Source organism: Pelecanus crispus, chromosome 6 (assembly GCF_030463565.1).
Source record: "Pelecanus crispus isolate bPelCri1 chromosome 6, bPelCri1.pri, whole genome shotgun sequence".
NCBI classification, from domain to species: Eukaryota; Metazoa; Chordata; class Aves; order Pelecaniformes; family Pelecanidae; genus Pelecanus; species Pelecanus crispus.
Window position 1 is genome coordinate 17308760 of NC_134648.1, and position 20070 is coordinate 17328829.

General features: G+C 43.2%; 2 protein-coding genes across 10 annotated transcripts in view; one reads left to right on the plus strand and one right to left on the minus strand.

Annotated features, from left to right (window-relative positions):
* The window catches only part of HPS5 (HPS5 biogenesis of lysosomal organelles complex 2 subunit 2), a 22586-nt gene extending 20183 nt beyond the window's left edge, over window positions 1-2403 (minus strand). For all 3 annotated transcript variants that reach the window (XM_075712318.1, XM_075712319.1, XM_075712320.1), the window contains exons 1-3: window positions 2288-2403; window positions 889-1058; window positions 201-311 (exon numbers count right to left, since the gene is read on the minus strand). In XM_075712318.1, the coding sequence (XP_075568433.1) occupies window positions 201-311; window positions 889-996 (219 nt within the window). In that variant the 5' untranslated portion in view covers window positions 997-1058; window positions 2288-2403. The remainder of the gene's footprint in view (window positions 1-200; window positions 312-888; window positions 1059-2287) is intronic.
* GTF2H1 (general transcription factor IIH subunit 1) overlaps window positions 1-20070 on the plus strand; it is a 227247-nt gene that overhangs the window by 198491 nt on the left and 8686 nt on the right. For 2 of the 7 annotated variants that reach the window (XM_075712327.1, XM_075712332.1), the window contains exons 1-9: window positions 4530-4682; window positions 7612-7780; window positions 9631-9823; window positions 12285-12447; window positions 14133-14226; window positions 14933-15082; window positions 16185-16264; window positions 17640-17770; window positions 18924-19011. In XM_075712327.1, the coding sequence (XP_075568442.1) occupies window positions 4608-4682; window positions 7612-7780; window positions 9631-9823; window positions 12285-12447; window positions 14133-14226; window positions 14933-15082; window positions 16185-16264; window positions 17640-17770; window positions 18924-19011 (1143 nt within the window). In that variant the 5' untranslated portion in view covers window positions 4530-4607. Of the gene's footprint in view, window positions 1-3536; window positions 3560-4387; window positions 4455-4529; window positions 4683-5047; window positions 5071-7611; window positions 7781-9630; window positions 9824-12284; window positions 12448-14132; window positions 14227-14932; window positions 15083-16184; window positions 16265-17639; window positions 17771-18923; window positions 19012-20070 lie in introns of those variants that run through there. The other 5 variants (XM_075712329.1, XM_075712334.1, XM_075712328.1 and 2 more) reach the window with 5 other exon arrangements.

The following is a 20070-nucleotide window of genomic DNA, read 5'->3' on the forward strand; positions in this document are numbered from 1 at the left end:
ATGAAATCTGTTACACCACACACTCTGGGGATATGCTCCAGTAGCACAACCTTTTTTAAATGAAGCAGTCCAAAACTTCACTTTATTTGGAGAATCCAGCAAGCTAAAAACACCTGTTGACTCTTAATAAAAATTAACTTGAAACAATGTTTCTTTCCCAGTCCCATTTTCCCTGGAAATTTTTGTATAGAATTCTTTACCTTATGTGTGAGAAAGAGTCTTTGCTTCCAACCATCTTTCTGTATAAGGTTCAGTCCTCCTCCTGAACTGCCTAGAGCTAGCCATCTCTTCGACACAGCTATACATGTACACTGAAGGAATAAAAATCATAACACACAACACGGCTGCTAGTAAGTACTAATAACAGTATCTTTTTCTTGCATTATTATGTTATTTTTTAAAGGCTTCATTGTTTGCCAGCTGTGTGTACCACTCCTGAAACACTGGCACCACAGTAATCAAAGACAGAATCTTAGAATCACAGAATGCTTTGGGTTGGAAGGGACCTTTAGAGGTCATCCAGCCCAACCTCCCCTGCAGTGAGCAGGGACAGCTTTAACCAAATCAGGTTGCTCAGAGCCCCATCCAACCTGACCTAAGATAGTAGAATAGCACTCTGCAATTGGATCAAACAGCAGAAGACAGAAACTGTGTAAGGCTGTATTATTTACCCCACAGTTACATTAAGAAAACAGAGACAGTAACAGGATCCTTTGCCTGTACCACTTCTTCTTCCCAAAGTGTTCCCCCCATAAGCTAGCATGCACACACCCAAAAAGAATGAGATGAATCCTGTGGGTTAATCAGATAATAACCAAATAAGCTCATTATGTGATTTTTTTTAAAAAAAAACAAACCAAAAACACCCACCAAACACCACAAACTCACCTTCAGACGACTAGAATCCAGCCTGAGTGCAGAAAGCAACGGATCCAAACATTCAAACTCTGCCAACACATGGTTGTAAGAGTCTGGAATTATTGGCACAGAGGCCATTGATGTACAAGACTAGCACTACTCATTCACAGGCGCATTACAACTTCAGCTTTCAGCTGTACCTGCCAAAAGACATAGCAAGTTCTCAATTAGTTCACTTTTCAGTATTACATCTGTTTTTCTGCGTTTAAAGAAACACAGAACATCTTCCTGTTCAAACAGCATCAGGATCAGTTTGCCAAAAAGGGACAAGGGCTGCAAAATTAGACCCTTACTTCACTTACTAGAAGTTTTCTTTGAAGTTCATTTCAGAAAACTTAACCTATCAGATACCAGCCTTGGAAATATTTAAATTGTAGCTACAGGATATATTTATATCCACTTGTGAAACAAGTTCTGTCTACTCACGAAAAAAGCCTTGTCTTATGATAAAATGCACTTCCCCTCACAACACGCACCCTTGATTTTAAACTAATTTTCTCAAGGAGAACATTTAGCATTGGTATTTTATACCTACATCATCTTCTCCCACAAAACTAAGTTTAAGGAGTATTATCCTCAACCGATACCAAATTTAGAATTACCTGCATTTTGTGCATTTTTAATACAACTATAGATTAACATGTATAAACTATCCTTTCCACAGTACCTCCTTTCCAGCATACGAGAGAGATAAAACAGAGTGAAAACCAAGAATTAAGTAGTTATCAAAGCTGCAACCTCATATATTTTTCCTAAAGAGCACATACTTTAAAAGAATCTCTTGTTGAGGAATTTTTAAAGTTTAGACCTCTATGTTGCTTAAAAAAAAACTTGTTAGACTTCAAGCCTTTGAATTTCTAAATAATGTTTAGGATGCCATCCCATAGATTAAGTAACCCCCTCCCAGAAATATCAGCATGTAAACCCTTTCATTTCCTTACATGAAAAGGGAATGCTTACTCTCACCAGGCACTAGGAAAAGGGAAGAGACACATTTAGCCAGAGAGACTGAAAGTTACTTCTTCACAATTCTCAAAAGCGTCTTAAAAATCTTAAATTACAGGATTTGAAAGTGACTCCACGCCAGCGATAAAGACCAGAACATCTCCGACGACTAAAAAAAAACGACTGGTTTGTTCTGGATTGGAGCATTCAGTCCAGAAAGACATCCTAATGCCCGTTTTGCACACTCTGTCGTAAGAAAGGTCGCAGATAACCTCGATCAGACAAAGCCAGCCTGAGATTTCAGATCGTTCCTTGGAACTCTGCTCTCAGAAACCAGCCACCGCCCCGGCGGCTGACCCCCCTCTAAACACGCTGCCCGTCTGCCCGCCTCCGCCTTCAGAAAAGACCTGCAAACACATCGTACCTTCTCTCTGACACACGGGGTAAAGCCAAGTATCCCAAAAGCTCGGAAGAACCCCCCAGCTCCTTCAGAAAGAGCCGTCCGCAGAGAGCCCCGCACACCGAGACCCCGAGGGCCGCCGCCCGGGCCCGGGGCCGGGCGCCAGCGGGGCGCGGAGGGGGCGAGGCCGGCGGCGGGGAACGAACGCTTCCCGCTCGCCTCACGCCGGCTGCCACAGCGGCGCTGCGCTTCCCCGGCACGGACGTGAGGCAACGCCCGCGCCAGCGCTCCGCAAGCGGCGGCTGCGAGAGCAAAGGCTGCCGCTGGGCGGGCCGCCGGCCGGCAACCGGGGCGCAGGAAGGCGCGGAGACAGCAGCGACCCCCCCCGGGCCCGAGCCGGCCTGCCTGCCCGCCCGCCGGCAGGCGCCGAACTCCCCGGCAGCAGCGCCCAAGCCCCACCTCGGGCGGGCGGACAGCCAAGGAGCGCCGCGGCCCTGCTCCCCAGCCGCCGCGGCCCTGCTCCCCAGCCGCCGCCAGCGCCGCTGCCCCGCGGCTCCGCCCCCAAAACAGCGCGCACGTGACCCGCGGGAGGGGCGGGGCGGGGCGGGGTGGGGGGGGGGGGGCGCGCGGCCGCTCCGTGCTGCGTCACGCCGGGCGCGTCCGCGCGGGAGGAAGCTGCGTCACGCGCGCCCGCCTGCCCCCTGGCCACGTGACGCTGACGCGCGGCGCCCCCTCCCGCCGCGGGCCGTTGCCGAGGGGAGGCCCCTCCCCCGCAGCGCGGTGGCGGCGGCGCCGCCGACCTGGGAGCGGAGCAGCCGGGCCGCCGGGGCCGATGGCGGGGGACGAGCGGGGCCCGCGTGCCGCGGGGACGGGTGACGGCGGGGGGACGGGGAGGGCCGGGCGCGGCGGGGGGGGGTGGGAGGGGAGCGGCGGCGCTGTTTACCGCCCCACCGCTCCCCCCCCCTCCTCCCGCTACTGTCATGGCGACGGGGGAGGGGCCGTCACGTGAGCGGGGAGGGGGGCGGGGGGAGCCGGCCCGCCCCACGTGACCGCAGGGGACGCGCTGTGGCGGCCCGTTCCCCTGTCACGTGAGGCGGGCTCCTTCCCCGCCCCCGCCCTCCCAGCGCCCCGCGGCTTGTTCCGGTCACGTGCCCGCCCCCTGCCCGCCCCATGGCCCCAGCGGCGGCGGCGGCCCGACCCCCCTAGCGCCCGCGCCCGCCCCGGGCCCCTCCCGCGCGGCCCGCCGGCAGCGGCCAGCACGCCGGCCCGGAGCAGGGCCCCGCCACCGCCCGCTCGGTAAGGAGCCCGCCGGCGCGGGGGGCGGGGAGGCGGCGGCGGCGCCGGGCACCCCGCGGGGGTGGGGGGGCTCTGCGTGTGTGTGTGTGTGCGAGGGGCAGCGGGGCCCGATCCGCCTCCCGGCCGCGCTGCCCCGCCGGTTCCCTCCCGGGTGCGGCGGGGCAGCGCCTGCCGGGGAGCGCTGCGGCGGGCCCGGCGCCGCGCCGGCTCGGCGGGGCGCGCTGCGGTGGTGCCGCGGCGGCCTTTGGCCTCCCGCTCTTCCTCCCTGCCCGCTCCCGGCCGCCGTTTAACGGTGGCGGCCTGGTGGGCCCGGGGGTGCCGTCAGGGAAGGCCCCGAGAGGCGCGGCGGCAGCCGCCGGCCTGCGCCCCCCGGGGAGGGGGCGGCGGGCAGATGGCAGCGCTGCGCCGGCGGGGGGGGGGGCGGCTGGCAGGCACCGGGCTTCAGCCGAGCGCTTGGTCGCGGATGCGGGTGACGGACAAAGAGGTGCCCTCGCACCGCCTTCCCGGGCCGCGGCCACCGTCTGCCGGGGACGCCCCAGGTCGGACAGACCCCCCGCCGGCCGTACGGGGTGTCCTCGGGCCCGTTTCGCCTCAGGCAGAAACGCTCCACGAAGCGCAGGTGATGCGAGTGGCGGAGGGAGGCCGGATTGTCCCTTCGGGCACAAACCGTGGCTCCTTCAGCTCGCTGTCGTGCTCGCCGGTGTCTCCAAGACAAATGGTACTTGTCACGCCTCCCCGTTCTGCTGAGCTGTATTCCTCTGACAGGCCCTGCTGCCCCCCGGGGTGCTGCTCTGCGGGCTCCCGGCCTCACCCAGCCGGTCCCTGGGCTGTGCCGCCCAACAGTGGGGGCCCGGCTGCGTACCTGTGCCGCTGCGGTTCAGTCTGGGCCCTTAGTGTAGATATTCTGCTGTTCCCTGCAGGGAGTGGGAACCTAGCAGCAAGGCCTGCATCAGATCTGTCAGAGCTCGCCTGCCGACCCTGACCAAGTCAGGATTGTTAAAATGTCTAAAGGTTTCCTTCACTCCTACTCAGAACTTGACAAAACCACATGGGAAGAGACTGGAGTGAAATGCTGGTAGTGGAGAGCGCTCAGAACAGGTGTTGTAAGGAACAGAGAAGAGAGGTATTTGGTTTTAAAAGTGGTTAGGAAGAGTCGCTGCGTTAGAGGAAGGATAGCTGTTGGAATTTGACAGTATTTCCAGAAGCTGCATTCACTCCCACAGAGCTAGGAGGGGAGGGGTTATAGGTAGATAAGCAAACAGGACCTTTTTTTTTTTGTTTCATGCCAACACTGAAGCTTCCTGATAGACCTTGCCAGTTGTAAACCGCAGCTGAAATTAACATCCTCAAGACAGGCTTGATGACAAGTCATACCCCATGGGTTAGGGCTACTGATTGATCCAAGTGGTTTTTGGAACTACTGGCCATCACTTCAAAGCTCTGCTGCTGGAGAATTGAAAATAAACTGTGTCTGACCTTCCTATTCTGGAAGATACTTAAACCAGAGAAAGGTCTGTCCTCCAGAATTTGCAGCTGAAGAACTCTAATGCCACTTCTTTTAGCAGCGGGTTAAAATTATCACTTAAAGCTGTAAAATAACAGAATTTCTCCATATGCATGTTGCAGTTCTTGCCCCTTTGAGCAATAGTGTCATCATCCGCAATACTGATTCCTGAAAACTTCGGTTTTTAAATATAGAGTTTATGAGATTTGGGCAGGCATGAATAGATCATAGATGGCTCTCACCCTTCTGCATAGTAAACCTTAAGTGTCCAACAAGAAAAGAAAATGACTGGTGTACTGTGTGTGCTTAGCGAGGACATAGCCTTCCCCTCTGCAGTCAGTGGGAGACCATCCTTATGCTTTTCTAGCAGCTAGGCAAGATTTCTATTTTAGAATTTTTCCTGTACTTCTTGTAACAAGAAGCCATCTTGTTTTCATTAGTGAAAGACGGTAACTTTCCTAAATCCTGATTATTAATTTTTTTTAATTCACTCTGATGTACTGTTCAAAAGACAGCTTGGGGTTTTCTCCATTTTGGGTAATGCTTACTGTGCTTGTGAGTCGTATCATTCTACTGCCACCGTAAATTACTGCATGAGAAAGGAAGCACAGCAATGACATAAATAAGAACAGCAGTGAGCTAGTGTGTTCACCCTCCCAGAAGGTAGAATGAGCCACTTGTGGGATAATCTGTGCCTTCACAGATTGCACGCTGCAGGGTACTGTGCTAGAAGCGTCGCAGTTGTAAAGGAGAAGTTGCTAGCTGCTGATCATTTTCTTCCGTAGTTGAAAGACTGGTTGTAGGTGGGTGAAATAGCATGGTAGAAAAGCAAAGCGACTTGCATCAGAATGAGCCTGACTATGGAAATGCTTTCCTTTTTCTTTGTGTTCAGTCCAGATTTAATTCCTTTGCATTCTGTGGCTTTGTCTCTACTGCATTGGATGATAATAATGACCTTAGAGGACTGTGAAAAAAGTCAGAATCCTTAGTCTTGTATATCTTGAGGTTTCTAGTCTATTAGAGTCTGTGGCCAGCTGCCTTTTTCCGGTAAGGATAAGGTACTGATGAGAGACTACAGACCTGCAACAGGAAACTCTACATAAAATGGTAGCGCGAATAGCACTGAAAGAGAATAATGCTGCTGGGGAGACTGTAATGGATTATGCTAGGAAACGTCCTGAAATCATGCCATGCAGTTTTCTTTGAGAGAGAAGCTGCTCTGAATGTGGCACAGTGTGTTCTGGTGACTGCTGCAGTGGTGCTGATGTGAAACCCCACGTTCAGCTCAGCATCACTGAAGTCTTTGGCAAAGCTCTGGATGACTGAAATGATGAAGGAACAAAGCGTAAATGCAGAGCCCTTTTGCCATTAAGTGTTTCCATTTAGTATTTTACTTAAGTCATTTCGGAGATGAGCTTGTAAGACTTTTGCTGAAGAGAATGCTCTGCTACTGTCCAGATTGTCAGAGTAAAATATCTTGCTGCTGTTTTTTTAAAGGAAAAAAAAAAAAAAGTGAATTGAAATGCTTAGAACTACCATTCTGTGATAGCTACTAGTAGTGTGATAGCTGATGCAGGTTGCTGTTTGAAGTGGGCCCCAGCAAATATTACAGATATTCTAAAGCACATGAAACATGCATATCAGCATTTGAAAATACTATTTTACTTATCAGTACTAAAGTTTATGATGTACAAAAGACAGGAATTTGACAGACAAAACATTTACAGCAAACATACCAAAGATGTAATTTTTTGATAGGTGTACAACAGTATGTTAATAGAATGTAGTCATATTTGCGGCGTCCTTAATCTCTTAAGAAATTTAAGGCTCCTCTAGAGAGGAGTGGTAGTGACTGCTGGGGAGAAGAGTGCAGCAAGTATCAAAAGGCTTGTGGATGTGAGACTGGTGACAAAATTACCATTGTATTGAAGTAGGTATAACATTAGTCTCTCAGACTTTGGAGGAGAGGGATAGGAAACTGGCCAGCTGGAATCAAGTGTACAAAACATTGTTCGAGCCTTGGGCAAAACCCACCACAGTAAGAACAGGAGTGTAACTGGGCTACCTTATCTTTAGCACAGATAACTGAAAATCCATGATTTTTCACATACCTTGTATCCTTCCCTTTTCTGAAATGACTTAACATCTGCCATTCTCACTGAAGAAAGGAATTGCTGCCAAATGCCCCAGGAGATTTGGAATTCATGTCATTGCTTAGCTTCAGTATTCATCCAAACTTTAAAAGCCAGTAAAGGAACATGAAAACAGGAAAATTTGGTTATCAGTTTAAATGTAAGATTTGTGGGTCTTTTCTTGGAGCAAAAGCAGTATCATCAATACAATTAGATGAATTATTTAGGTAGCTGGCAGTATTTTGTTTAAATAAATTTGCTGATTGCACTGACAGAGGGGAGCATGTTTATCTGGAATTGTTTTAAAAATGATGTAGGCATTAATGAGTAAATGTGGGTTGTGATGCAGGTAGGAGTAGTGAAAGAGTTATAGCAGAAATAATTAATACTAATCAGCTCGACTATGTTTTTAATAGCTGCTTATAGCCAGAATGGCAACGTCATCTGAAGAAGTGTTACTGATTGTAAAGAAAGTACGTCAGAAGAAGCAGGATGGAGCTCTCTACCTTATGGCCGAAAGGATAGCATGGGCACCCGAAGGCAAAGACCGATTCACAGTCAGCCATATGTACGCAGACATAAAATGTAAGTGAACGCTTTTCCTATTCCAGCTTCAGTAAACAGTATTTCGATAAACATTTAAAATACAACCCAAAGCTTATTTGCCATAAAACACTGGTAGGTAAGTTAGGAAGGTTGCAAGGGTCTGGAGCTTTGCCTAGGTTATTCTGTGTAGCAGCAGAGATCAGAACCATGGTGAAGTATCACCAGTTTAGTAAGGATGCTACTGCAGAACTTCTGTAGTCTTCAGATGTTTAAGTTATACTGCATTTACTATTAACTTTTGATAAATTTCTGCAATCAACTGAACAGAAAAATAATCTATGCCATATGCTTGTGGAGGGAAGGGTGGGAGGAGGGTTGAGGAAGAGTATAGGATTTTCAGGGTCTATCACAGAAACTATCTGGCATGTCATCTGTTAGACTATGCATCTAAAGCTGTTTCAATTTTCATATAAAATTAACCTTGCTGGTTTATTTTCATCCAGCAGACCATAGCTTCAGAAGTGCTAGCTTCTGTAGTTTCGCCTAACTGGTAACATTCCGAACAAGCATTTGCTGTTGCAATGGCAGAGCACTTGCAAGTCAAAACTGAACAGTAAATGTCTATAGCATGCTGCCTTTCTGGCTCCAATTAGTGTTCATATTCCATGTGCTGTAGTGCCAAAGAAGGAATGAAAAGAAAGTTATGTGCATCACTTGGTAAAGGTTTAGTGATTATTGCTGTTTGAAGTCACACACAAGTACTGCAGCATGATCAAAGTATGCATGATGAATCCGAACTAATATGACATTTTCTTAAATACGAATGTGATAAGGAGTGGAAAAGCTCTGTTCACCTATAATCATCAACTTTGTGAAGGTTTTATTTAGCTGTTTACTTATACTTAAGCAGCTTCTATTTTAAATACTTACATGTATAGGCATTGAAGTCTTTCTAGCTTAGATGAAAGATGCTCTTTTTCGTCATCTAAAATAAAAAAAAGGGGGGGGTATTTGTAAATTTGTAATAGAGATGATGATTTAGCCGTGACATCTGGTTCCTGTCTCCCACTTGCACTGGAGAAAGGGGTAAGATTCAAAGTTAGGTTAGTGCCATTTGCAGTGCTATGCTGAAATCAATATAGCACAACAGTCCATAAACGTAGTTGTTCTAGCCTCTGCTCCCTCTGGTTACGAGAAAGGAAGCAGGAGTTAGGTTTTTCTTATGAGTCATGAGAGTGTAATAGCACCTTGGAGGCATTGGTGATCAACTTTGGGAGTGCTAATAGCTAAATGGGCTTACCACACCACTTGAAACCAGCATACCTTTGCCGTCAGCGGACATGCTGTTATCCACCCTGCATCTGCTTTCTTACTGCTTCTCTTCTGCGGGAACTGGTCCAGCTGGAAAACCAAAAGGGGGTTACTTTTCAGTGGGGCAGTTCTTGGTTCAGCTTGCTGCACAAACGCTAACACTAGTACAAGACAGGCAGCAGGAAGAAGTGGAAAGGGGGAATGAGGTTGTCACCTTTTGGCAGCAGCCTGGATTGGTACCAGGTTAAAGTGTCCAGGTAATGACAGTCTAATTTGCAGCAGTTTTCTAATGGGGGATGTCAGCAATGCAAAGATGAATCAGGGCTCCTGAGCAGTAGCTGAAGGATACTGAGCAATAGGCTACTGGTGTCTGTGTCTTGTGTTTTAGAGAGAACAAGGTGCAGGGTTCAAACTAATTTAAGGGGAAGACTGTCTGTTCCACTTTCATGGCTGGAATTCACATGCAGGTATTTAATTGGATGATGAGGATAACTGCTTATAAGCAAGTACTCTAGGGAAGAGAGTTTATTGTAGAAGCTTACTGTCTGTTGCTAATTAATACTCTCTGTATAATCTAGGTCAGAAAATCAGTCCAGAAGGTAAAGCTAAAATTCAGCTTCAGCTAGTATTGCATGCAGGGGACACAACCAACTTTCACTTCTCCAATGAAAGCACAGCAGTTAAGGAGCGAGATGCGGTAAAGGATCTTCTTCAACAACTGTTGCCCAAGTTCAAAAGGAAAGCTAATAAAGAACTTGAGGAGAAGAACAGGTAAAGGGAAGTTGAAGTTTTTTGGGGTTTTTTTGTTTGGTTTGTTTTTTTAATTGTTACCTAACTATAGTGTATTTCTGCTAACAGTTGATATTGCAACATCGTTAGTGATATGGCATTTGTTTCCCTAGTAAAAATCCCTCTGCTTTCAATTTAGAGGCAGTTCCTTGAGACTTACATAACTGTAACATGTTGAGACTGTACTGGTGTTCTCAGTGACACGTTCTTGAGGTGTAAAGGCAACCAGCCCAGCTGCCACCCAGACTTTGTTATCCGTGGCTATGAGATGAAAGCACCCGACTGGCAGTCTGTCTCTTTAGTCTTCTTAAGTATATATTTATCAGTTGGAAAAGCTGCTTGAAAGATTTTTTTTTTTTTTTCCTTTTCCAGAAGTTCTCACCTTCTTTGATTCCCCCCCCGACCCTGTATAGCCTCTTCCCCCTCAAATCTTTTTTTCTGATGTTTTATATACTCTACTAAATTGCTAGATATTTTCATGCTTCTCACTTGAGATGCAGTAGTTTGTTATTTGGCATACAGCACATTTATTCTAAAATATGTTTTGAGAAGACGTTCAGGACCTAAGTCCTTTTCCCAAAAGGGCTTTTAAGATATGCTTCTGTTCCTTTAACATGTTTGTATTAAACCAGTCCTTGTGGCCATAGAGCACCCTTCTCTGCATCTCCCCCGATGACTTTCACTTCATTCTAGCATCTGCTGTGAATCCTGTATCTACTAGCTTCTATTTCTAAAGACTGTTCTAGCTTTGAACTTAGGTTAAGTTAAAGCTAGATTTTTTCAAAACATAGGAGCATTGCCTCATTGGGTAGATCAGAGCTTTACAAGGAGATTTCCTAGCAGAAGGGCAAGAGCCCTTGTGTTGGAGCTCTTGACACATCCAGGATTAAGTTGTTCCAGTACTACAGCGACCACTAGGGTCTATAGCAGCGCAGACTGCTTTGGCACTGTTACCGTACTAGTTTCTTCATGCTATGTGCCTTAGTATTAGTACTGGGTATATGAACAGTCTTAGCTCTGAATCTGTGTATCCTTAAATGGAGTTTTACAGTATTACGCCATGCGGCATTAAGAGCTTTTCTAGTTACAGAAAAGCCAGAATCTCTGCACAGGCTCAGTCATAGTCTATCCTTCTGATGATTAGCAGTCCAAGTCTAGTGATGGGGCTTCATTAGCTTAATTTGCAACAGATGAGGCAAAAAAAAGTTTCAACCTGTTCGGAAGGGTACTACAGTCCAGAGTCCCTGTGGCACTTCCTCCATTTATTGATATGTGGGGGTTAGATATGTACCAAAATTCCGAGTTTTAATGAAATAGCTAGAGTAACAGACTGCTTCCTGCTGCACTAATTTGTAAGAATTGCCACTAATCTATATTTGTACCAACAAGAAAAACTGGAAGAACCTTGGTGGTTAAAACATAATAGGGGTATCCTGCCACAAATTTTTCATCCTACTTGATCCTTAGAGCAGCTACAGAATTTCATTCAGTCCAGATTGCAGTTTATCCATGTTCTTCCCTAGACCGTATACTATGTATTCATAAGATTCCTGGGGTTTTTTTTTGGTTTTTTGTTTGCAAATGGTCAAGACCCTGAGGTACATGCTAAAGGTTGCTGAAGTTATTGGCTGATTGTGAACACATGTGCACATTTACCTGAAAACAGCCTAGTGGGTTTCAAACTAGGTACACAGCTGTACAAAAATCTGCTTAAACATGAATTAACTGAAGTTTCAGGTGCATACATTCTTTGCATTTTGGATAGTAAGGGTGATACTTGATATTTGGATGATAACTTTTGTAAACATTATTCCCTGGTGGAAGGGAATGTTTCTGAATATTTCTGTAGCACTTGTGCTGCATGTGGTATTTAAGTGATGAAGATCCTACTGTCACTGACAGAAACATAAATGAACAAGCAACTTAGGGTAACGTGTGTTTTAAGGTATCTTACCCCACGCATACTTTGTACTCTCACACTAGAATAGACACCTGTGACTACTGAATTTTAAGATCTTAAACACGAATTGGATAGTGTTGAAATAGCCTTTCCCCTCCCACCACGAGACATTTGTTATGGAAGTTCAAGAAAATGCATTGCGCTTTTACAGTTCAGGAGACTCCAGTCCTGGACGTGCAAAGACACAAGAGCACCACAGAATATTTTAGGACAAGATGTTAATCCCACATTAACTTTTTCTTAGGCAGTACTGTTTTCTAGCATTTCATGCTAGTCCTTAAACATTTTTTTTAGTCCTTTCTTAAGTCTTTTGAGACAAATATAGCTATTGAGGTTGGTTGTTTAAACAGTCTGGTTAAGAAATGCACAGCATTTTGAAAGAAAAGTTGGTTTCTGTTCCTTTTGTGAACTCATGTTAGTTATGGAAATCCTAGTGATTTATTCTGCAGCGTTTCAATTCTATTCAATACATTCTTTTACCAGAATGCTGCAAGAAGATCCTGTTTTGTTTCAGCTCTATAAAGACCTTGTTGTGAGCCAAGTAATCAGTGCTGAAGAATTCTGGGCCAACCGTTTAAGCCTGAATGCAGGGGATAATTCTGCAGCACCTAGTAAGCAGGATGTGGGCATCTCTGCAGCATTTCTGGTACGTTGAACCTCTAACTTAAAGGATTTTAGAGCAAACAAATTGGGGAAAGTGAGAGTTCTGCTCATGTACTTTATTCCCATATACTTCACTGTTGTTCTTTCCTGGTTCTTCAACTTCACATCTCTCCGCATGTTAGACTATTGCAAGTGTAAAGGAGGAAAACAAAAAGTAAAGGTTTTACACAAATCTGCAACGTCAAAATTTTCTCAATTTAAGGTGCTCGATTTGAACTTTAAATTGACAATAGGCAGATGGTGTTTATGCTGCTGCTCTGCCTTCCGTAAAACAGGAATAATGGTGAACTTAGTTGCTAGATTACAGTGTATTAACTCAGTAAGTTAAAAAGAGTATCTGTTGCAGCATTGACAAGCTGCAAAGACTTTCCACGCAAAAGATTTTATTCCGTCCCCAATTTTTTTTAAACCAATATGTGCTTTCAGTGACTTGAAGAACAACTTGTGTATCTGAAAGCTCGTTTTATCTCTCTCTTTCCCCAACTTTCAGTTATGTTACCCATTTGTGGAAACCATGCTTCAGTAATCTCAGTGCAGTCTAAAAGTAATCTAGGTACAATCTTCAGATTCCTCCCAGAGACATGTTTCTACTTCTGCAACAAAATTCATACAGATGACGACTCTTTAACTGGAAGCCCATTTCCACTGTTGTAATGACTGCACACATCAAGGTTTTGGGAGGGAAAGAGGTGGTGGGACTTGTTTTATGAGTTAGCTGCTGTACAAACACTTGGTTTTTCCCCCCTAGAAATACCTGAATCAGTTACCAAATGAACTTGTTTGTTCTGATTTCCTGTCTTCCATTATTCTTACACCTTAACATTAAAAAAAAAACCAAAACCAAAAAAAAGCCTTCAAAACTGAAGCTTTCTTAAAATAACTGGTTGTGTTTGTGTACTCTGCATTTGTGAAGAAGAAAACTTCAGATATTTGTGTGTCATAGTTCAAGTTAAAATAACTATCTGGCTCTGCTCAGAAAGAGTGTTTCTCTAGGAAGAAGGTGGTACAAAAACTAGAATTTAGGGGTACAGGAAAAGGAAGAAAAGCAGGCAGCATATGCAACCATGTGCTTTTTCCTGTTACTGAGAATTGGACTGGGCACTGGCTTGCTCCAGAGCTTCCTAAAGAGATCACCAAGATCTGACTTGCAAGTTCTGACTAAGGCTTATCCTCAATTTTTAAATTAAATGTTATTTATCAATTATACTGAGATGCTTTTAGTGTATAAGGAAATAGGGTGCAAGAGCCATGAATCCTTTTTTGTCACTTCATTATCATCACTGATTATTCACTAGCTAAACTGTTGAACAAAAGATGAGGCATATACAGTAAACAAGCCTATTTTTACTTTGAAACAAGGATATATTAAACTAAGCATACCTTCTTTTGACTGATGGAGTGGTCTTTGCTTTTCATCTTGTAAAGCTTACAGTCTACTTGTTGAATCATCCCTTAAGTGGCAAGTATAATAAAGTAGTTCATGCATGCTCTTTTATTTCTCATTCTAAAAATACCTATTTATGATCAAATATGCCATGAATTATTGGAGGAGGAAGATTATTTTATCTGCAGCAGAATTTGATTGCAAGATGCCAGGTTTTTTTCCTTCTCCAGTTACAGAAGGCATTCAGACATGACCGGTTTTCCTCCCTGTATGCTTTTTCTTAGGCTGATGTACGGCCTCAAACAGATGGCTGCAATGGTCTGAGGTATAATTTGACTTCAGATATCATTGAATCCATATTTCGAACATATCCTGCAGGTAAGAATAGTGTTTTACGTAACAAATACATGCATTTAAGATTTGGTTTTTACTATCTTACTGTGGGAAAACTAGAATGTTAGTCTGACCCTGGAATTATAAAGGACCATACCTCCAGTCTTCTGGATGATTTTCCCTGCCTCATTTGAGGGATGGGAAGAAGCATGTGTTAAAACATGCTTTTGAAATAAAAACTTGATTTCATTAAATGAAAACATTTTTAACTTGTTGCGTTGACTTTTTTTTTTTAAATTGTGAATAGATATTTGGTTTCCACGATACTGTCCTACTCAGCATTTCAATTAACTGTTATTTTTCATGAAATCACCTTTGCGAGGAAAAGAATCTGATTTCCGTCATTCCCCTGCACTATACTGAACACTGACCCTGGTTCATTTTGGCCCTAGGTTAAAAGACTAGATCCATTCTGAGAATAACTAGAACTCTGGCAAATCAGACTTCTTGTGTGTGTGCAATTCAAATTAGAGCATTCAGACCACTGTTACGTGCATTTCTTTTCAAAGCATTAGCTAGCATGGCAGGGCATAAAAGACTACCTGTTTGCTCATGCTTAACTACTGCATTCCCTTACATTTAATTGGCATGAACGAAGGCAGCTTTAGACAGCAAGCAAGGAAATTTCAACATAAAATACCATATTAAGATTTGTGGAACAGTTTGTAATCATTATGTGTTTTGTTCACAGTAAAAATGAAATACGCAGAAAATGTTCCACATAACATGACCGAGAAGGAATTCTGGACACGGTTTTTTCAGTCTCACTATTTCCATCGGGACAGGCTCAATACAGGCTCAAAAGACCTCTTTGCGGAATGTGCCAAACTGGATGAAAAAGGTAAGCTTTTTGACTTTGTTTCTGCAGTAGGCTGCTACAGTCTTAGCTATATCCTAGAGCACAACACTCAAGAGGTGTATCTAGTAAACCTAGGAGAGCTGAAGTCAAAAGTTTTATGTCCGTTTACTGAGCATCTTTTTTGTCGAACTGTGAAGTGAAAGCTACAGATTATCGTTGAAAGTTAGCTATCGCTTTGCTATTCTTTGCATGTTTTGCAGTGAGTGTATTTCTTGAAACAAATTAGCCTTTGGAAAGTGGTAGCACTAGAAATAGTCTTTGTTACAACTCATGCAACAGTAAATCTGTGATAAATTCTGTAATATGCTATCATGCTAGATTGATTATGCCCTGCCATCAGTTCCCATGGAATAACTTTGTTTACATAAGGCTTCATTTTGTGGTATGTGCACAATTTACAACAGGCATAGCTTTTGTTATAGATCAGGTTTTAGTAATAGACAAATACAGATCTTGTTTAAGAATTTCCAGAGGAGTTGCCACCCCTGTTCTTTGTCAACCTTTTTAATGTGAAATCTTAAAATATTATCTGACTTAAGTTTTTATTGAATTTTTGAGGTAGGTTTCTGATGATACAGAAATGTGGAGAATTGAGATCACTTAACACCATTCCTTAATACGTATTCTGACTAGTGAAAGCATTCTGTTAGGAATCCACAACCCTTCACAATTAAAAGCTATCACCAGATAGAAATTATCATTCTGCCCAAGACAGGGCAGTGAAACAGTGCCAAAATTAGAAGAAACACACAATTAAGGCTTCCTGGTTCCCACTAATACAATTAATATAACTACCTCTTCAATTTTTTTTTTTTTTTTTTTTAAACCAAGCAGTATTCAGTGATGTGTAGAAGTTGATAAAAACTGCGCTAATTAGTAGGACAATCTTTTACAATAACTTTCCAGGTTTGTTTCTTACTTTCAATGGAACTTTGAAAAGGGTTGAAAGTTTTAGTCACACTGATACTTGGGCAGCTGCAGAACCTTTAAAAGAAGACAAAGTTTAAATATAATCTAATAATTCCACAATTATTTCTATTTGTTCAGGTACAGTTTTTAATGTTTTTTTCTTTACTTCATACAGGGTTAAAAACAATGGTGTCCCAAGGAGTAAAAAACCCTCTGATAGATTTAACAGCTTTGGAAGATAAAACATTAGATGAAGTAAGTAGTTGGCAAAAAAACCCCTACCCCCCTAGTTTCATTTAAGGAGAAAGTGGGTCCTCCTCCTGTTAAAATAACTATAAATGCTAATTCTAAAACACATCACTTACTAGGCTGCTGTAATGGTTTTTTACACAGTTGTATGTGTGCAGAGAAATGGAAACTGTGCCCATGGACCTGTATGTCTGTCTTAGTGTGCTGGGTATAAAAGCAGGACTTATAATTTTAAAAGAATTATTTCTCTTGGATGGCTTTTTTGTCTAAAGTGGACTCTCTGGTTTCTTCTACCTTTTAGAAGCTGTGACAACATACAGAAGAGTAGCACAAAACAGGAAAAAGTTTTTGCATTTGTTCCCACTTTGAACATTGCTATTTGTTTGATTCAGCTTAATTTTAAGGACACTTTATACAGTTTTCTTTGTTTAGCTTTAAATACTGTGTTTTGCTAAAAATATGACTAACTTGAACTGCCATCTGCCTCCAAGTACATATTAAAGCAATTGTTATAAATGGTGTACCATAACGTGAAATAACTTGAAGATGCACTTTTCTGCAGTTGATTTAACTTAAACTTTTGAGTTGTAATTAATAATGATGCTGTATTTCTAAGTTGGGGTTTTTGTTGTTTTGGGGGGTGGTGGGGGTTTTTTGTTTTGGGGGTTTTTTTGTTGTTTTTTGGGGGGGGGGGATGTTGTTTTTTTTTTTCCCCCATAGGAATTGTATAAAGCTACCAGTCTAAAACTGGAGTAGGAGTTTAGGATAGGTATGTTGGAAATGCTATGCAAACTGCCCTAGTTTGCTTTTGAGGCTGGTTAACTGCGAAGCATGAAACTGAGCATAGGGTAAAGTGATTGCCTTTCAGCCACTTGGTAACTGGGGAACACTGCCAACATTAACACTTGAGGTTTTTTGAATTCCTAGTGGTATCACATCCTCCTGACAGGTGTCATTTAGTCTGTGGGGTGCTGGTGTCCCACAAGGTGTTAAAAAGAGGGCAGTAGAACAACTGCTAGCTCTTACTTGCCATCAGTGCCTGTCTGTTTTGTACAGGTGATCCCTGAATGTTTTTTTAAGCTAGTTCTGTTTTTACTTTTAACAGATCATGGTCTTATAAAACTATCTGTTTAAGAATTTTTTTCTTCTCTCAGACACCTCTAAACTGCCAAGCGTTAGAATAAAATAGTCTGTGGAAACTTTTCAAAGTACATAAAGTGATGGTGGAGGGAAGGTAGGAAAATACTGCTTCAGATGATGATGCAGTATCACTCAGTAAAGTTCAGAGGAGGTGGCATGCAGGCTTCCTGACTCAATGGAAAACAGAGAATCGTCCTTCTGGCTTTGGGGCAGGAGGTAGCTAATACTGTTTTCTTTGTAGGGCTATGGTGTTGCTTCTGTGGCCTCTACATCAAATGCCTCAAAATCCGCTAGAGAAAGTAGCAATGCTGCCATTATAAAACGCTTTAATCATCATAGTGCCATGGTCCTTGCAGCTGGCCTCAGGAAACAGTAAGTTTCAATGTTGTGTAAAAGCCTATTTGTAACAAATTGTAACAAAAATACATCTTCAATTACTCATCCAACCTTTTCTTTCAGTTTTTATGAATGAATATTTTGCTCTAGAAATGAAAAATACCTTTAGGTTCCATTTTACTTTATAAAAGTTCTCCAGAGCTGTCTGAGATGACACATGCTATTTTTAGCTAAGTTGTTGTCATACAAAGCAGATTAAAAAGGAAAGGATGTTTCTACTTTAGTTCTCTAGCCCTGGTGAAGGGTGCAGAAGTAGTATTCTGTTTGCTGTGCAGAGGTGAGGTCCGGTGCAGGGAGTTCCTATTGTCTGCCTTCCAGGAGCAAGTCTGCTGGGCTTCCTGTAGTGGGGTGCATGGACATAAGTAAATGAGGAAGCAAAAGAACAGCATGGCATGGGTGGATCAGATGAAAGATTCGTCCGGTGCAGTACTCCACCCCTGACCAAAAAAATGTATCAGCTGGATACGTATATTTACAGTAAACTTCACAAATGAAACTTCTTGAGAGACATGAAATGGGTTTGATGTGAAGTCTGCCTTACAGCTGGTTTACAGACAACCACTCTACCCAAATCCTACAGACCTTACCTTTGAGAGATCTTAATTAAATACTTTCTTATGTGTAGCTCTGCTCCCTCATGTTCTTCTGTCTTGCACAAATTGAACAGTGGACCTTAAACAATCTTGTCTGGGTAACATGTGTTTCTGTTTCCCAGTTCAGAAAGAGACAAAACAATAGCTCTCATTCTGAAACAGTAGTATCTCAGGGCTCCCACATAGCTCTGCTAATACCTGGTGGGCATAAGTGTGTATGCAAAGTGTTTCTAATTTAGGCATGATTTTGCTGTGTCCTACTTGCACTGTGAGCATGCTACTATTTCTGAAGAGAGGGAGAAGCACCCTCCCCTGCTGTTGAATTTCCCCCTTTGACAAACAGGGTTATTTGAAGAGTTGGTTCCTTCTATCTAGAGCAACTTCTAGAAATGAAGACATAGGGGAAAAATGTTGATGTATAGTATGTGAACATGCATATAAAATTTTTTGAAACAGATGTATTTACTTTGTCTCTAGCTTGTATCTTAAGTTTCCTGTGAGGTGAATTCTTCTTAATGCTGTTTCTCTATTTTAAGAGAAGCACAAAATGACCATTACAGTGAGACCAGCAGTACGGATGGAAACTCCAGGGATTCAGATTTCTTTCAACCACCAATGAAAAAGGTATAACATTAGCTGATGCAACCCTAATTGAATGGAACTGGAAGCTCTGTCTCTCAAAAGATTGCTGAAGGTTCATTACTTGTTTTACAACACATCTAAAGTGATCCGTATTTAGCTTTGCTTAGAAGTATATAGAATAAGAACCTGAGGGCCTGTAAGAAGCTTTGTGCCTCTGTTAGTAAACACAAATAAATTACACCTTGAGGTATCGTTCTGTTTATCTCTTCAGTAGTGCCCAATGAAAGTAAAAAATTTCCAGCATGCTTCTGATTGGACCCAGAAATCTGGTTCTTTCCATTCAGTGCATTTCTATTTTTTGCCACCCCCCCGCCCCTTTTTTTTTTCCCAAATGCCTGAAAACTTCTAAGGAACATCCATCTGAAAGGGATAGTGGTGTTCAAGCACCAATATTAACCTATCAACTATATTTTTTTGTAGAGGGAATGATTAAACTGGCACACAGCAGCCTTCATCTTAAGGTCAGAAGCTGAAGTGAGGTTAAACTGAAAGCATGGTGACCTGGTGCACTGAAATACAGGACAGCAGCCTGTTTTAGACTAACCATAGCAGCTCACAAAGCAGAAAAGAGTACTGTAATTGCTACAAAACTGAATTGGATACTCTTGCTAGAGTTGACAGCCTAAATAAAAAATGCCAAGGGGACATAAAACCTGCATATATTGTGAGAAAAAGTTGTAGAATACCTGTGTTGTTAAATGTCAAGGTAGTCAACGGCTTTGATTTTCCTGAAAGCTGCAGTTTTTACTGGGGAGTAAATGATATACCAGGACTAGAATAAATGTGATGAAAAGAGGAGTGAAAGAGTAGCATGAGAGTAGGAGACTTCAAAAGTAGTTTTCTCATTGTACAAATCTGATATCACTGTGCTGTTACCTCTCATCGCTAATGCTCTAGCTCTACTGTCACCAAATAGCTTGGGGAACTGTCATGGTTTTAGTCTTACATTCTTGTACACCAGCCATTAAATCTTTACTATTTCTGCTAATCTGGAGATAGAATCATAGAATCATTTAGGTTGGAAAAGACCTTTAAGATCAT